At 61.8% G+C, this 14421-nt stretch overlaps 2 protein-coding genes across 3 annotated transcripts; both read right to left on the bottom strand.

Moving 5' to 3' along the window:
- Positions 1-640: 640 nt before the first annotated feature.
- On the bottom strand, positions 641-3490 carry MRPL28 (mitochondrial ribosomal protein L28). Of its 2 annotated transcripts, XM_023728333.1 has the most exons (6): positions 3435-3490; positions 2876-3173; positions 2018-2170; positions 1717-1851; positions 1536-1622; positions 641-1051 (listed from the first exon to the last, which is right to left on the bottom strand). In XM_023728333.1, the coding sequence occupies exons 2-6, from the start codon at positions 3161-3163 to the stop codon at positions 944-946; spliced, it is 771 nt and encodes a 256-aa protein (XP_023584101.1). In that variant the 5' UTR covers positions 3164-3173; positions 3435-3490; the 3' UTR covers positions 641-943. The 2 variants fall into 2 exon arrangements, with proteins under 2 accessions (XP_023584101.1, XP_023584102.1); XM_023728334.1 differs by lacking the exon at positions 1536-1622.
- A 278-nt stretch (positions 3491-3768) lies between these two features.
- On the bottom strand, positions 3769-11873 carry PGAP6 (post-GPI attachment to proteins 6). Its single transcript, XM_023728375.1, has 12 exons — positions 11361-11873; positions 11060-11267; positions 10851-10981; positions 10362-10630; positions 9990-10285; positions 9581-9671; positions 9381-9504; positions 8933-9069; positions 8596-8774; positions 8369-8515; positions 5301-5417; positions 3769-4971 (listed from the first exon to the last, which is right to left on the bottom strand). Exons 2-12 carry the CDS (start codon positions 11174-11176, stop codon positions 4675-4677), a joined length of 1905 nt encoding a protein of 634 aa, XP_023584143.1. The 5' UTR covers positions 11177-11267; positions 11361-11873; the 3' UTR covers positions 3769-4674.
- Between the last annotated feature and the right edge of the window lie 2548 nt (positions 11874-14421).

A 14421-nucleotide genomic window follows, 5' to 3' on the forward strand; every position in this document is an offset into this window, starting at 1 on the left:
GCCCCACGCAGCAGAGGGTGGGGCCGTTTTAGAGGGTCCGGGGCGGCAGGGCACCCCCCAAATCTCAGGGCAGGAAAGACCTCAGGGTGTCTGATGGCTCACCCAACACCTCCTCCTCACCCCGCATCTGGCACAGCCCTGGCTGGGCAGAGGGGGGCAGCCAAGGTCTAAGGTCACAGGTCCAGGCAGGCCCCACCTTGGCCCAGCCTCCTGCGGGGATCACAGAAATTCCTGACTCCACAATGGCATCACACCCCTGCCACCAGCAGGACCTCCTTGGCCCCAGACGGAGCTCCTGCGGCCAGGCTCCAGTGGGGTGTGCTCAGCTCCCAACGGCAAGCTGCTGGTGACTCGTCCCACCCACTCAGAACTGGGAGAATGTTCCAGAACGTTTAGGCAGCAACGTGCCATGGGGAAAGGCACCTTCAACCATGCAGGCCCTCTCCCAGAGAAAAGCAAAACATACCAAACCAGGTCTCGGTCCTGCTGTGGAGCCTGGGACAGGCTGAGCTTTCCCCGAAGGGCAGGTCCCACCGAGAAGGGGGCAGCTGGAGTGGACTGTGCCCCTGCCCCACCCATCTGCTCCTGCCTCTCAGCTCGGCAAAGGACTCGCACACACAGTCCCCGTGTGCTCGGCTCAGACTTTATTGTTCTTGTGCCACAGGCCCAGGTGGGCTCCCCAGGGTGTGGCGGACCCGTGGCAGGGCCTCTGATACCAAAGAGGGCGGCTGGGCCTCACCGGGGATGGGAGGAACCAAGGGGCAGCGAGGAGGCCCAGCGCTTGGGTTCCCAAGATCCTGCAACAAGAGACCCCTCAGCCCCCAGAGCCCGCCCCACCTGGGAGCTACGCTGCAAAAGGCAGCACACAGGCCAGCATCGCCCACTGCCCACGGTGGCCCTGCCGTCCCCCAGGCTCTCCATCCACAGAGTCCACAGTGCCACATCACTTCCTGATGGCCCTCTTCTGCAACACCACGGGCTCAGACAGCGCCTGCCGCTGAAGCTGCCCCACCAGCTCGTCCACATAGTCCTTGAACAGAGGGGTGGGATCCTACGGGGGAGGGGGGGTCACGTGAGGGCAGGCCTCAGGGCGCCGGAGCGCTGGGCTTCTCAGGGAGCCCAGTTAGCACCCAGGGGCCTTGCTGTGCTGGCCTGGCCCATGGCTAAGCAGAGCCCCCAAATGCTCAGTGCTCCCCTGGGAGCCTGGAGCAGCCCAGGCTGGGGGGCAGGAATCCATCTGCGCTGGCTGAACCCCGAGGGGCCCCGAGGGTAGAGCCCTGCCCTTAAGACAAGCCCCCCTTGGGGGTGTAGGAGTCACTTCCCTGGCCCCCACCTGCCCCTCAGGGAAGACCCTGGGGGATAGCAGGGGGTGGTGGGGTAACGCAAGGAAAGCCCTGGCAGTGAGAATCCAGCTGTCTCCACCAGAGACCTCTCTGTCCATGAACCCCATCAAGCTAGCTAGAGGGGGCCAGAGAGGGGGACGCACTAGTGGCACCCAGGCCGGTGGCTCCCGCTACCCCCTCCCGTGCTCGCACCTTCTCCTCCAGGAGCCTCTGCTTCTCCACAGCCTCATCCAGCGTCAGGCCAACCCACTCTGCCTCGGCCTCAGGGACGACAAACTCCTGGGCGGCAGGGAGGGGAGGGAGTGGTGAGGGTCTGCCCACTGGCCCGGCCGCCGGGGCTGCAAGGCGATGGGAGATGCGTGCAAAGCCTCACCCTGTACTTGTCGTAGATGGCCGCCCTCCGTTCTGGGTCGTCCGGGTGCAGCTGTGGGTCCTGCCGGGCAAGGCGCAGCAGCATCCCGCGCTTCAGGTCCATCCCGAATTTGGAGCACAGGTCCTCCTTTGGGGTCTGGGGAAGGCTGGGCATAGGGCCAGGCACGACTGCAGGGCTCCTGCCTCCCGCCACTGCTGCCACAGCAGAGTCCCGACCAGTGACCCTCCACCCACCCCAGCGTGCCCCAGTGAGCCTGCTACAATGGCTCCGCCAGCCTTGACTCCCCACGCCTCCAGCCTGCCTTGAGAATGTAGAAGTCGAACCCGAAGGCCTCGTCAATGAGGTCTAGCGTCCTCATGGTCACGGTCACAGAGAACTTCTTGTCCAGGATCTCACTGTACAGCTCGCGCTGGAACAGCTGCGGCTTCCAGATCTTCCTCACCCTCTTAGAGCGCTGAGGGTGCAGTAGAGACCCCTGAGTGCGGCTGCCCCCCGCAAAGGCCTGAGCCAGCGGACCCCTGCTCAGCCCCTCGCCCTTCCTTCCCCACTGCCGTGGGTGAGCCAGACATCCTGGCCCCTAGGCTGGCGCTGCCCAACCCCACCGTGGACCTGAACCTGGCTGCCCCTTAAGTCGGCTTTCCCCTAGTCTGCCCTTGCCCCAGGTAGGTGGTGTGGCAAAGGGAGATGCCAGCCCAGGAGACTCCACAGCCTCTCCAGGATCCCACCAGGGGCAGGATGGTATGGCTGTGTCCCTTGCAAGCTGCCTGACCCTAGGGCAGTCTCTCAGCTAAGTGTTGAGAGGAGGCAGCAGCAGCCCAGCCTCAATCGTGTCCTTTGGACTGAGGGAGCTATGATCAGTCACGCTGGCAGGGGGCCTCTTTCCTTATGCTCCCTGCCCAGCTACCCCAAGGTCTTTGTACAGTGCTGCCCTCTGCCTGGCTGCCTTCTCTGTGATCATCTTCCCTGCCTTAGGGTACCATCTGCCAGATCTGTGACTTCACTTGCTAGTGTGCTTATATGGCAGGGCCTGTGTGTCCCCACCAGGACCGGTCGGTGTCCCCCTTGCTCTGAGGCTATCTCTGGAACCCAGCACGGAGGGGAGGCAGCAGAGGCCCGGTAGCCCCCTGAAGTCTGCCTGCGCCCAGCACAGATCACCCACCTTGTGGTTACTGACGTATCTGTGGCCCAGGATCCAGCCCTCACCGCCCCACAGCCCCAGCTGGGACTCGGGCGGGTAGTAAAGCGGAATGGGCACGTCCTCCACGCGCTCCCGCTGCCCGTTCTTGGGGTTGATCTTGAACTTGGCCCCGTGGGGCCTGTAGTGGACGGGAGTGGGCGTGGGCGCTTCCTTCAGCGTGCGCAGGTAGTGCTGGGGCAGGCGCGAGTAGATGCCTTCCCGCAGCCGGAGCTGTTTCCACAGGTGGACGGGGAACTTGTGCAAGGGCATCGCGGAGAGGCTGGCGGGACCGAGGGCCGCCGTCAACCGCAGCCTGTCCTGGACCCGGCCCGACCCGTCCACGTCCCCGACACCATCTTCACCCTCGACCTCGTTCTCGACCTCACCCCCATCCCATCCTGCACACCGACCCCATCCGGACCCCCAACCCCATCAACCTCACTCAGACTCCATCCTCACTCCCGACCCCGGCTCCAGCTTTCGGCCTGGACTCCGATCCCCACCCCGGCCCTGGACCCCGGCCCCGGACACCGGCTCGTACCCTGCCCTACCGCCCCAACTCTCTGGCCGGACCGCGACTCCCGCTCGCACACCTCCCAGTGCGCTGCCGGAACCGGAAGCCACGCGCAACGGCCCGCCACTGACTGGCTGCAGAGCCTATCCATCTGCTCCCTCGTCCCGCCCCCTCCCTCTGTAGGGACCATGGAAAACAGCCTGTGGAAACAGAGGTTGCTCAAGGCACCGTCGGCAAAGTGCGGTCCAGCGTTTCCCGCGAACGGCGGCGCAGAGGGGCGGGTCAGGGGCTTCGGGCCAGGCTCATTTCCCGCCCCCCCACCACCCGGGGAAGGAGCGCAGACAACGTCAGACCTCGTTTGACTTGAAAAATCATTGTAGAATATATTAAATTCACCAATCATAGCAAAATAAAAACTACATAAAAATGTCTTAATTCAGAAAAAATTATATCCCCAATATACACCGTTCCCCTTTAGAAGCCTGGAGGATGCTTCGGTGGCCAAGGGAGCCCCCCCAGGGGCAGGCCATGTCCCCCACCTGACACAGCCCACCAAGGGCTGTCCCCTACACTCTGGCCGCCATGAGGAAGGGCCGGGCAGTCACTAGCCATCAGCTCCCTTCCCCCTGCTTCCCAGCGCAGAGCAGCAAAGGCGGGCTGGGGTCCGGGGAGTCCCCTCTCCAAGCATGACCCAGTGCAGGGGACAGCCACAGCCTGGGCTCCCAAGCCCTACAACCTAGAGAAGGATCCCCAGGGCAGCACACCTCACTCTTTGGGGGCTCCCCTCTGGGCCCACATGGTAGAGTCACCCCATGGCGGACTGGCCCTGTGTCCCCAGCACCCATCAGCTTCGGTGACCACGGCACCTCTCTCCACAGTGATGGTGGCAGAGAGGGGAGCCCCTGCCAGGGCTGCTGGCACTCAGGGGTGGCCCACTCCACCCACGGGAGGTGGGCTCCGGCCCCCCTGCCCCAGGATCAGAGCACACCCTTACAGGGACAGGGCAATGGGAAGACTTTCTCCATGTCTCCAATCAAGCTACCCTCCCACCAGGCCCCGGCAGCCTATACTTGGTCCCTGCCAGCTGCAGCCAGGGCTACCACTGACCTGTCAGATGGCAGAGGGCCTGAGCTGGCAGCACCCAGGGAGCCTCACCGCACTGGGAGGGTGGTGGTCCCTACTCCGGGTGCTCAGGGCACTTTTATTAGTTTGGAAATCAATCTGGACAGGGTCCCTCTCCCTGTCCTGCCCACCCACCCGCCTGCCGTCACGTCACGGCGTACAGCTCCTCGCGGTCATTCCTGCAGATCTGGTAATGGCAGGGCAGCCTCTGCACACAGGCCCAGGGCTCTGTGTGTCCCTCACAGGGCGGCAGCAGGAAGGCTGCGCTCCCGGCCACCAGCATGTGCCAGAGGCTGTGGGTGTAGTAGTAGTTGTCACTGGTCATCATGAAGGCATAGATGGCCATAGCCACGGTGGCCATGGAGATGCCAGGCAGCAGGTAGAAGGCCCAGCGCCGCCATGAGGTGGGGTAGCAGTGGCGCCGGCGCCCACAGCGGTACACCTGGAACAAACAGGTGTGGTGGGGTTGGGGCGGCAGGGCAGTGGGCACAGGGGCCTGCCGGGGTACAGGAACTGTAATCACCAAGGGGGCAGGGAGGGGGGCCCAGGTACAAAGGCTGCTAGTCCTGGGTCCAGGCCTCAGGCACAAAGAGTGCACTCGGCGGGGGTGGGGGATTTGGGCCAGGCAGGGTGCTGGTGACCAGAGCAAGGGGTCACGCTCTCTTCTCTCGGAATAGGAGTCTGCTGGGAGCCTCAAGCTCTCCTCCGGGCTGGGCTCTGCCCATCGCTGGGAGGTTGCAATAGGAATGCCTGCCTGCCCTGGACCCTTACCCACATGGAGACCATGATCACGAGGGCAAAGAGGCAGGGCCCCATCATGTTCCAGGCACCCCTACGGTCCAGCTGCAGGGACATGGCAATGAGCAGCGTGCCCAGGATAAACAGGACCTGTGGACAGAGGTGGCTGCAAGTCACAGGGAGCCTGGGCACACTGGTGGTCCTGCTGGCTTCCACTACTGCCCCTTATCTCTGCTCTGCTGGACAGGAGGGAAGCCACTCCCATCCCCTGCTCCCACACTGCTGGGCCCCAGTGCCTCCACTGACCCGTCCACAGGTGGACAGGTGTGCTCGAGACACCAAGACGTGGCCAGGCAGGGCACCTTGGGACAAACTGCAAGGTGGTGCCCCCCAAGTTCATCCACTCGCTATAGCACACACAGAACAGCCACATGTGGTGCCCCCCACCCCCAGACTCTGTACCCCTAGGCTTCCAGGGGCTCCAGGCAGGGAGTTTTCAATCTCCCCCAGCTGTTCCCTGTGGAGAGATCCTGTTATGGACTGAATTGTGTCCCCCCAAAATGTGACCCCTATACATGTTGATATAATCCCATTTGGAACCGGACTTCCTTTGTTATGTTAATGAGATATTACTATAGGGTGTGTTTTAAACCAACCACATTTGAGACATAAAAAGAGCAGATTAGGCACAGAGAAAGAAGCGTAAACAAGGCGAAGGTACCCGTTACTTGAAGATTGGCGAGGAACTCCAGAGAAACTGAGACAGTATTTGGTACCGGAGGCTGGGATGCTGCTCTAACAGATACCTAAAATGTGACTGGTTAAGGGGTAGAATCTGGAGGAATTTTCATGTGCTTCAAGGTAAGGCCCTAGGTTGCCTTGAAGAGCCTGTTGGTAGAATTATGGACTTTAAGGATGATTCTGACGAGGGCTCAGAAAGAACTGTGAGCTGTGATGAGAGCTTCTATCATCATGAACAGAATGTTGCTAGAAACGGGGACATTAAAATGTGCTTCTGGTGAGACTTTTAAAAGGACATGATGAACATGTAATTACACATTGGAGGGAAGGTGATGCTCTTTGCAGTATCAAAGAACTTACCTAAATTACGTTCAAATGTTGGTAGAAAGTAGAATTTGTAAGTGATGAACTTGGATATTTGGCTAAGAAAATTTCTAAGCAAAATCTTAAAGGAGCTGTGTGGCTTCTCCTTGCTGCTTAAAGTAAAATTTGAGAGGAAAGAGATGGACTTAAAAGTAACTATTAAAAATAAAACGCGGAACATAAAAATTTGGAAAATTCTGTTGTACAAACTAAGGACACGTATCCTTGAACTCTCACCAAGAACATGCGGGCTCAATCTTTTGTTCAAGAGATTAAGCCTGTGACTTTACCCTAAGTAAAAATCCCATCAGTTCAGACTGAACGAGACAGAGACAGTACAAAATGCAGGGAGCTGGCTGCCTCCTGGAATTGTACAGGCCAGAAGCAGGCCAATGGAGGGACAGATGTTTATCTGTTGTTCTCCAAGGAAAGGCAGGCACCATCCCAGGGACAGTTCAAATATCAGCAGAACTGCTAGAGTGACCACAGTGGGCAGGGCTGCTTCCATTTCAGAAGATTAAACAACTGCCTTTGTTTCAAAGTTTGGAAAAGCTGCCTGCTAGGTTTCAGAGTCAGATCTCCACCTACTCAGCTCCAGAGTGTGGGGCTGCCATTCAGGTGGGCCAACAGGATGAGGCATTGCCCAAAGCTGGGAGGGCAGAGCCGCCATGCCCAAGGGGCAAGAGAATGGAACTTACCAGGGCCCACAGTTTGGATTGCCACTCAGCTGGACTAACAGAATGGAGCCCCAAAGCTGAGGAAGCAGAGGTGCTGTCTCAGTGGGCTTGGAGGGCAGGGCTGATGCCCAAGGCCTAGGGGCCTCCACCCAGAATCCGGAGAGCATGGCTAACACCTAGAGTCTGGAGGGCAGGGCCATTCATTGTCCAGATAGTCCCAGAGAACAGGATTATTTTCAAGCCTTCAGGCAGAAGGAAATTTGTTCTACTGGGTTTTGAACTTGCTTGGTGCCTGTTATCCTTTCTTTCCCTCCAATTTCTCCATTTGTAATGGAAACGTCTACCCTGTGCCCATTCCACCAGCGTACTTTGGAAGCAGTAACTTATATTCTGGATTTCACAGGTCCAGAAAGGGAATGGAATGTTGCCCCAGGATGGAATATGCCCAGATTCTCATCCATACTTGATTAGTTGATTCAGAAGATGAGATTTGAGACTTGGAGTTGATTTAAGACTTTTGAGATGATATGATAGGGTGAATATATTTTGTATGCATGAAGGGCAAAAGGTGGAATGTTATGGGTTGAACTGTGTTCCTCAAAAATATGTGTGGTAAATTCTAAAGCCCTACACACGTGGATGTAATCCCATCTGGGAACAGGATTTTCTTTCTTATGTTAATAAGCTGTATCAGTGTAGGCTGTGTCTTAACTCAGTCACCTCGGCGCTATATAAACAGCTGATTGGGCACAAAGGGAAAGATACCCACCACACGTCTCATCACACACAGGCCTCTGGCTGTAGCTGGCCGTTCTCCCCTTTCTGTAAGTTCATGGCCCCTGACACTCAGCCCAGTGCACCCAGGGATGCTTCCGAGCCTCCCACCCTGCCCTGCCCAGGGGGTTCCTGAGGGTGCCCTTCGGAGCAGGCCCTGGCGGGCAGTTCCCGGTTCTCAGATCTGAGGGGGTGGTACAGAGGACGGCAGCTTCTGGGCACCAGGGAAGGCATCCCCATCGGCCAGTCCCAGCCGCAGCAGAAAAGCCACAAAGCCTCTGGCACCAGGGACCAGGAGTGCGGCTGGGGGCTCCTGGGAGAGCTCTGGCCCTGGGTAGAGCACCAGGCCCCAGGAGAGATGAGCTGGGGGCCTGGCTAGCCCTGCCCACCACCTTTCTTCCTGGCATCCTCTGAACAGCTGGCCCTGCTCCCCTGTGGCTGCTGGAAGGACACAGGTTTCTAAGGGTACACAGGATGCTCCCCTTCACTTGCTCCCTCGATCCTGCCCTGCTCCCCCTGGCCCTGGGGGTCGGGAGGGGCACTCACATATTTCAGGACAGCCTTCAGTCGCGCCATGCACAGGATGGTGACCCAGATGGACACCTCAGAGCCCAGGAAGTCACAGTACTGCAGCGTGTCATAGTTGAGGATGCACAGCACAGCTTCCCCCGGCTGGTCACAGGCATGGTAGAACTGAGGGGGACAGTGAGTGCCGGGCCTGACGGCCTGCCCAGCCACCTACCTGCCCGCCCCAGGGTCCCTGCGGGGCCTACCGTGGAGAAGAACATGGTGTAGGCATAGACAAAGGCCTCCACCAGGAAGGCGCGCTGGACAGAGACAGCGATGGGGGCCAGGAACACCAGGTTGCTGAGGGTGAGCAGCAGTGCGGCCACCGTCTGCTGGGCCACTGTCTGGGCTGTGCTATTGTCTGTGCAGCTCCAGCCACGCCAGCCTGTGGACACGGGGCGGTGCTGCTGAGCCTCAGCCCCCACCCAGGCCCCTGCAGGGAAGGCCGGGAGGCAGGTTGCCCCTGAGTGCCACACTGTGCCCGTGCCAGCGAGCAGAGGTGGGGGGCTGGGAAGGACGCCCACGCCTCCGGCCAGCCCTCACCGGCTTTGCAGCTGCAGCCTGCATATAGGTAGCCGTGTCTGCGGAGCACAAGGCACTGGCCATAGGGTCCACAGTCGTTCACGCAGGGAACCAGGTACAGGGTGGTCTCCACATGCACCACGGTCTGCTCACACTCCCTGCGGGGATGGGGGCGCCCAGGAAGGCAGGGGGCCCCATCAGTGACGTTGCAGACTGATGGACCCCCGAACCCAGAAACAAGCCCCACACCCATCCCTGGTCCAACAGCCTGGAGCCATAAGCTCTGCCACACCCCTCCCCCCAGGCCCAGGAGTCCCTCCAAGGCTCCACACCAGTCCTGGGGCTGCTGCAGGGGTGACCACAGGGCAGGCAGCTGGCGGGCTTGTGCTGCAGGAAGTGGGCCACTCCCCAGTCCTGGCCAGACCCACTGATGTGGTAGTGCTCCTCCCCAGTCCCCAGGTTCACTCACTCGGGGTTCTCAGGGCACACGAGCTGCAGGGAGAGGTACCAATTTTCTGTCTCCGGGAAGGGCACTATGAGGTTGGCCTGCCAGGATGTGGTGCTCAGGGTCAGCAAGTGGCCCTGGAAGAAGGCTGAGGCAGGAAGGCCTGGTTGGAGCTGGCCAGAGTGGCTGGCCTGGCGCCACCCGCCACCCGCCAGCCCACGCACCTGTGGTGCAGTTGTGTGAAGCGTTAAAGCCAAGGAAGGCGGAGGCCGCATTCACGCAGGCCACCACCAGGGTGCTGTTCTTCACCGTGGTCTGGAGGGAAGCAGTCAGGGTCGGCCCAGGCCCCAGAGCGGCCCAGGGAGGGCGGCGTCCACCTGAGGGCGCTGGTGTCTGCCCAGGACCCCTGCCTGGAGCCCGCCTCTCAGATCTCAGCCCCGCCCGCTGCCCCATCTCCTCAGGTGCAGCCCCTGTCCCTCGAGCAGACCCCCGTCTGGCCCAACACCTGGCTGGTGTCACCTGGTTTCCTGGACCCTGTTTCTGTGGCTAAAGTCAGCCTGAGGCTACACCACCCTGATCAGAGCCCCCGTGGGCCCGAATCGCCCACAGACCAATCCTGGGAAGTGGGGGTACCTTGTTGGCCCTCAGAGAGACCGTGAGGGAGCCCCCACTGTCCATGCCCGTGTTGAGGTACAGCCGCAGCACAGAGGGCATGTGGGGCTGCACGAGCACTGAGACCCTGTCCAGAGGCCGGAAGCGCACGGATACCACGTCCATGTCCTCCCGCAGCACAGGGTAGCTCACGAGGCAGGAGGGGCTGCCTGCCCCACTGCTGCAGACAGGGTCCTGGGGGCCATCGGAGGCGTTACGGCTCTGGTTGGGGCTGCCCTGCAGGAGGTGCTGGGTGCTCACAGTCCACGGCCTGCAGGCTGCCAGAGGACAGGGTCAGCCGAGATGCAGCCAGGGCAGAACTACCCCTGCCTGCCCGCCACCCATGCAGCCCACCTGTGAGGGTGGCCACAGCATTCAAGGTCACCGTGATGTGGGGCCCTGCCAGGCTCTCCGCTGTCACCTGCAGCCACTGGTCCCAGGGTGGGGAGTGTAGCAGCAGACGGCAGGGCAAAGGGCGGCCAGCGCAGCTGAGCACCCTCCGGAAGTCGTAAGGCAGGGTGACCGAGCCCACGGCCAGGCGCACAAGGCAGGCCTGGCTCCCGTTGGAAGCACAGTCTTGCAGCTCAAGCAGCAGCTCCCGTGTGAACTCAGGGACGAAGACCCTGCAGGAGGGTGGGTGGCTCTGCAGCTCCCCCCAGGGGTGCACGGGGAGCAGGCAGGGCAATGCCCGGGACCAACTGTCTGCCCACTCTCACTCCCAGCGAGACTACTGGCCAAGGCCCCCACTTCCCTCCCTGCATGGTGGCGACAGCAGTGCCACCCTCTCCCCCACTTCCAAGGGTTCAAACGTCCCCACACCTGCCTCCTCGGCCCCCAACTCACTTGAGGTAGCTGGGGCGTGAGAGAGAGAGGGTCTGCGGGAGAGGCATGTCAGGCTCCAGCACAGAGACCTCAGCCACCCGCAGGACCAGCATGTCCGGCTGGAAGATGTAGGCACAGGACGGGATGAAGCCCTGGACAGAGAGTCAGGCTGGGGGGCAACAGGGCCAGACACCCAGTCAGCAGCCAGAGCAGGGGAGGCAGCCCCTCACCTTAACCTGGATCTTCTGGGACGAAGGGGGCAGGTGGGCAGCCACAAACCAGTCCCCAGGTGCCGGGTGGGAGACGTTGACGGAGGCGTTACTCTGCAGCATTGTGCTCAGCAGCATCTCCGTGTGGAAGGAGAACGGCACGGAAGTATTCTCAGGGAAGCTGGTGTTCAGGGGGTTGACGACCGGGGGGGCGCCGTATCGGAAGTGCCTGGGGTGGGAGAGCGAGTTGTCAGGGTACAGCTCAGCCAGCTTGGGGTATGGGCCAGCTGTTGGGGCGTGGGTGGGGCAGACAGGCGCATACACGGTGATTTCCACGTCTGCGCACACGGGGCCGCCGCGCCGGGACACCTGTAGCAGCCAGCGCAGCAGGATGGTGTCCGGGGGCACGCGGAAGCGGAAGAGCTTGGCGCTGCCATACCAGCTGTAGGAGGAGAGCTGCTGCGGGGTCTGTGAGAAGAGCTCAGACACGAGCCACGCATCTGTGGGGACACGTGCTGCGTCAGCCCCCCAGGCACAAAGGTGACCTTGGGAAGGTCACTGCCGCCCTCTGGCTCCTGGTGCTGTCTCTGGCTGGCAGGAGCCCAGGACGGTGAGTATCCCCTCAAGGCTCCCATTCCTGCTCAAAGTCTGCATGTCCAAAACCAACGCGCCACCTGGGGAGTGGGGTACCTTGTTGGCCCACACGGCCACCTTAACGGTCTCAGACTCAGAACCTCAGCTCTCCCTGCTCCAGACTCTCATCTCCCTCTCTCCTCACCTCACACCTGTGTCACAGCTTCCAGAACAACCACCCGCAGCCCCCCAGCACCCACCCCTTAGAAGCAAGAGGAGCCCCACATGGAGACCCTGGCCCCCTGCCGTCCTCAAGCCCTGCTCTCTCCCTCCCTCCCTCCCTGGTAGCCCTGTGTCTCCAGGCAAGGTCTATGTTAAAGGCTGTGAGGTAATCATGGTGAGGCCTGTCCCTCCTCTCCTCCGCCCTGGGCACCAGGACCCCACCCCCTGCCAAGAACAGTTACTTCCTGGGTGCTCTCTGCGCTTGGGGCGTGGCCAGTCAGGCCTAGGGTGGCTCCACACCTCCTGCCCAAGTGACCTTGGGCTGTGCCCTCCCCTCTCCTGGCCGCCTGAGGTGGACAGCACCTCCCCCCAGTGCCCCTCCCTTTGAGGCTAAAGTGCTTTGGGAAGAAGCAGGAAGCAGCACTGTGGACACAGCAGGGTGTGATGGCTCTCCTCTGAGCTGGGTGCCCCCGGCCCACCACTGCCAGGTAGCCTCCCTCTGTCCCACGGGGGGAGTGGCAGACCCAGGCCCCTCCAGGGGAGCAGGTGAAGGAGCCAGGTGACGGCCATTTCTCTTGCCAGCCTCATGACCACCCCTCCCCCGCCCCTGGCGGAGCAACTGGAGAAAAGATAACAGCCAGTGCCAACTCAAGGAGCCCATGATGGGGGCTGGGCCTAGGGGGCGCCTGTCACAGCCACGGGCCCTGCCCACCAGGGTCCTGCACGCCAGGCTGGGCTCCTGGGCGCTCCTGAGGCCACGGAAGCCCCCTTGATGACGTGATGGCACAGCTAGAATCTAAAGTGCTGCGGCTGGGGCACACCCCTCCACCCTGCTAGACCCCAGCCAGGCCCACCCTGAGGGAGGACCTCTGGGGGCTGAAACCTGGCTATCCTCCATCCACCAGGTGGAGGGGACAGGAGCTTCAGGGACAAGGCCTCAGGCCCCTTCAGCTTGAAGCACTGCAGCCTCCTAGCCTGCCAGCCTCCAAGGACACCTGGTGCTCAGCTGAGAGCTCCAGCAGGTGCACCAGAGATAAGAGATGGGCTCAAGGACTCCCAAGCCCAGCCCACATTCCCAGCTTACAACGTGGCGTACCCGGCCTCCTCGCTTCGCTCCGCAGCCTGACCTCTCAGCGGAGATGCCCAGTTTTTATCCCCATGAGCATGCCAGGTAGTTACCAGATGTGGCGGTCACAATTCTGACCCCAGGGAAGATGAGGGGGGACCACCCAGCCCCGCCCACACCTGCGTCCAAGGACGCAGGGAAAGGGCTGGAGGGGCAGGGAAGAAAGTCATGAGCCCTCTCTGGGATGCAGTCAGTGATGCCCCAAACCAGAGCAGTCTTCTGGGGAGACCCTCCCATCCACAGACCCCACAAGCCAGGGCTCCTGCAAAGGCAGAGGAGGAGAACGCTGAGGGGCCCGCCAGGCACCCACCCTGCCGGCCAGGTGCTCCAGCTCCACCCCCACCCCACCGGAGACCCCTCATCAGGCCTGACCACTGGGATGGGGAAAAAGGAAAAAAGAGGGGTGGCAGTATTCAGTGGAGCGACTGAATCGGGAGCTCAGTCCTTGGGGGAAAACCGCCTTGCATTTCAAACAGTGCCAAGCTCAGAACCAGAAGGTACAGCCTCCGAAGAAATGGGAGCTCCGAGGAGCGAGATTTCCCGAGAAGCCGGGGGAGGGGCCGAGAGCCGGAAAACGAGAATGTCAGGGGACGCCACCTTGTAAGCCGGGAATGTGGGCTGGGCTTGGGAGTCCTTGAGCCCGTCTCTTATCTCTGGTGCACCTGCTAGAGCTCTCAGCTGGCCTCCCCGGAGCTTTCTCTGCCCCTAACCACCACCATCTGGGCCCTCCCAGCCGTGCGGCAGGGGGAGGGTACTCATCATCCCATTGGTCCGGGGGGGGGGGTCCTGCCCCAGGCAGAACCCTGAGGGAACGGCACCCCCCCTCCAGCCACCTCCTCGGGCCTCAGGGTGGGTGAGTTTCCTCAGGGACAGAAGTGCAGGGCCCAACAAGTTCCCAACCACCAGGCTGGGGGCGGGGGGGCTTCTCCCCCGACCCACCCTGGCCCACCGTGCTCCTCGGACAGGGCCGCCCAGAGTCCAGCACGGCCTCCAGAGAAAGTAACCAGGGCCGCGGTCACGCTCAGCCCGGGCTGGACCTGAATCCTCCACCCTTAGCTCTCGCTCCAGGGTCTAACTAAGCAACTTTCTCCCAGCTCCGCCCCTCTCCCGGCCCACGTGGGCTCCGGAATCCCACTGCCTGGCTCGGTTCCCGAGCGGGTCTCCGGCTGAGTCCTCTGGGCCCCTGCACCTCCGAGTGGGACGCACGCCCCTGGGAGGAGGTCAGGAGGGCGCGTTCGCAGCAGTCCGTCGGTCGGGCCGGGCCCTGGGGACTCGGGGCGCGTGGAGCGTCCTTTCCACCCCGACCGCTTGGACTTGGGGCGCACCAGCCAGGGTGGGGAGCTCGGCCCTGCGCGGCACCAGTGAGTGCTCAGGTGTCCCAGGTGAGTCACAATCCCGGCCCCGCCCCGCCCGCGCCTCCGGGATGGCGCTCCCCGCTCGCCCCAGCCCATGCTGGCTCACC

Source organism: Trichechus manatus, unplaced genomic scaffold, assembly GCF_000243295.1.
Source record: "Trichechus manatus latirostris isolate Lorelei unplaced genomic scaffold, TriManLat1.0 scaffold00024, whole genome shotgun sequence".
NCBI classification, from domain to species: Eukaryota; Metazoa; Chordata; class Mammalia; order Sirenia; family Trichechidae; genus Trichechus; species Trichechus manatus.

Coding starts and splice junctions, on each gene's coding strand:
- MRPL28 (XM_023728333.1), bottom strand. CDS start 3,163: ATGCCCTTGCACAAGTTCCCCGTCCACCTGTGGAAACAGCTCCGGCTG. Junction 1,852..2,017: donor TCGACTTCTACATTCTCAAG/GCAGGCTGGAGG, acceptor AGCCTTCCCCAG/ACCCCAAAGGAGGACCTGTG. Junction 1,623..1,716: donor CCATCTACGACAAGTACAGG/GTGAGGCTTTGC, acceptor CCTGCCGCCCAG/GAGTTTGTCGTCCCTGAGGC.
- PGAP6 (XM_023728375.1), bottom strand. CDS start 11,176: ATGCTGCTGAGCACAATGCTGCAGAGTAACGCCTCCGTCAACGTCTCC. Junction 10,286..10,361: donor TGCTGTGGCCACCCTCACAG/GTGGGCTGCATG, acceptor GTCCTCTGGCAG/CCTGCAGGCCGTGGACTGTG. Junction 4,972..5,300: donor TGATCATGGTCTCCATGTGG/GTAAGGGTCCAG, acceptor TGTTTGTTCCAG/GTGTACCGCTGTGGGCGCCG.